Source organism: Atta cephalotes, assembly GCF_000143395.1.
Source record: "Atta cephalotes unplaced genomic scaffold scaffold00082, whole genome shotgun sequence".
NCBI classification, from domain to species: Eukaryota; Metazoa; Arthropoda; class Insecta; order Hymenoptera; family Formicidae; genus Atta; species Atta cephalotes.
This window is the reverse complement of record NW_012130146.1, coordinates 427099-429611: the sequence shown is the minus strand read 5'-3', so window position 1 is coordinate 429611 and position 2513 is coordinate 427099. Positions and strand designations below refer to the sequence as shown.

Genomic DNA, 2513 nt, shown 5'->3' with positions numbered 1-2513 from the left:
ACTACTTCTTCTCTCTCTCTCTCTCTCTCTCTCTCTCTCTCTCTCTCTTTCTCTGTTTCACTATCACTTGTCTGAAGAATTTTTCTTTTTATCGTTTGCTTTTTTGATTTATTTATTTTTTGAGATTTCTTTGGCTTCTTTTTTTTATTCTTTTTATGTTTTAGGATTGCGATCATTCTTTTTTGGTGTTTTTGTTAATATTTTAATTTTTTCAGGCTGACGATCATATTCTTTCCCTGCAGAATTATTTTACAACCAATTTTTTGGTAACTCTTTCGAATTAACTTGTGTATATTCACATACGAATTTCATGGTGATCATTCTGATTAAACTACAGTTCATTTTACTGCACGTTATCAAGTTTTAATTAATTAATAATTTTTCTTCTTATAGTGTAAAAATTAAAAAATCTTTGTATTGACTTTCCTTGGTTTTTATTTTTTCCAATTTGTTTCTCTTACATATCTGTGTAATGTAGTTCTATTATATTTATTATATTGTACTTGATTGCAACTTTTCTTATAGACATGCTTTTTCTAATATCTTCTAACGCATTCTTCAGCGTCTATTCACTGAATTTATGTTGTCGGATGATATTCTCTTTTGGTTGTACCGAAAGGGCATCTTGTCCTTAAGAACTAAAAAAAAAGTTAAAATTAGAATGACAAAAATCTTGACGAATAGAAGAAACAGTGAGTCACTGACTTAGTGACACTGACTGGGAGAGTTGATCCTGGCCTCCTTACTTTGAATGGTTCAAATGTCCTACATGGTATCTTCTTTACTTTGATATTTTGCAGGATTTTGCAGGAAAAATAAAAATGATAGACTAAAAACACTAACATTACCTCAAATTACAATAATATATGGTATAAATAATATTAAATGCAAACCTTGATATATAAAAGTGTCACGATAAAATAAACAAAATATTTTTATTCACTCTGAGCACGTTAAAACACGTTCGGCTCACTCATAGTCGAAAATTGCAGAGCAATGCCACGTTATCACGTGGCATACGTAGCGGCTGATGTCGCGCACGTCGTTTCTTGACAACCACGCACTTATAGCGAAATTCGAATGAGATATTTGAAATAGTTCAACTCTCCTGTATGATTCAAATCTCCCAGACTCCCCCTATATAGTCAAATAAAAATAAACACATTATGAATTGTAACTTGAAGTTAAAAAGAGTTCACACATACATTACATACACATTACATATACACATTTTTCTGAAAGCAAAAAGCTTTTAATTTTCAAAACATTTTCTTTTAGGTCTATAATAAATATTTTGCTCCATTTTCATATCAAAATACAATAACAATTGCACCTGTTTTATTACATCCTAAAAGTAGTGGAGAATTACGATTGCAGAGCAGCAATTTTTTTGACAAACCACTGATTGATCCAAAATATTTATCAAATGAAGATGATATTGATACTCTCATAGAAGGTAACTAAGATGCTATATTATAGGACTATATATCAAACATTTTTACAACAATATTTTATATAGAGCATGATTATTTTAGGTTTGTATTTTATAAAAAAACTTTTGAATACGACTATTATGAGAGTCCATGGTGCATCTCTTAATAGAAGGTTATTTCCCGGTTGCGAGAACCATATATTTGACACTAGGAAATATTGGAAATGTTATATAAAACATTTAACACTCACATCTTATCATCCAGTTGGTACATGTCGCATTGGAGATGTTGTGGATGCAGCATTTAAGTAATTATGAAATTATAGTTAAATTATAGTTAAAAATAAAAGAATATATATTATAATCATAATTCTTTCTTATATTCAATTCTTATTTTATAAGAAGAAATTATGATTACAATATATATTTTGATAAACAAAGATTAATGAAATAAATAAGAATTCTTCTTATAAGTTTTACGATATTTTCATTTTAAGAAAATTTAATTCTTATATCTTTTATGTAGGATATTCAGTGTAGTCCACATGATTTTTTAGACATTATCCGATAATTAAAAATAGTGGTTGAAAGATGAATATTCATTTGTTTTGGGCTACAATACATGTTAAAAAATTTTAAAAAGCTTTTAAAAAAAATCATTGAATTTTTTGAATAGCACCCTACAAATTTTTTCCATATTGTATAATAAGAGTTCAAGCCGAATTCAACGCACTATCGAAAATGTCATTTTTATTGATTCTGATACATAAATACATAATATTAGGAATTATGTGGGAAAAAGTTCGTGGCGTTTTTCCCATTAGGTGGCATTAAAAAAACGCCACGAACTTTTTCCCACACCTAATATGTATTATAAATATCTATTAATAATGAAAGACTGTTACAATGTTCTCGTAGAGATGGCAGATAAACAAGAACAAAGGACCAAATGCAAATCAACGCACAAAATATATATATATATATATATATATATATATATATATATATATACTAGTATATATATTACTACGTAACGTAAAGAAAGTAGTACGTTATAAGTAACGAAGTAATAAGTACTTTA

At 27.9% G+C, this 2513-nt stretch overlaps 1 protein-coding gene across 1 annotated transcript in view; it reads left to right on the top strand.

Moving 5' to 3' along the window:
• The window catches only part of LOC105624575 (glucose dehydrogenase [FAD, quinone]-like), a 172706-nt gene that overhangs the window by 134432 nt on the left and 35761 nt on the right, over positions 1-2513 (top strand). The window contains exons 9-10 of the mRNA XM_012205932.1: positions 1279-1456; positions 1536-1740. Coding sequence (XP_012061322.1) covers positions 1279-1456; positions 1536-1740 — 383 coding nt within the window. The remainder of the gene's footprint in view (positions 1-1278; positions 1457-1535; positions 1741-2513) is intronic.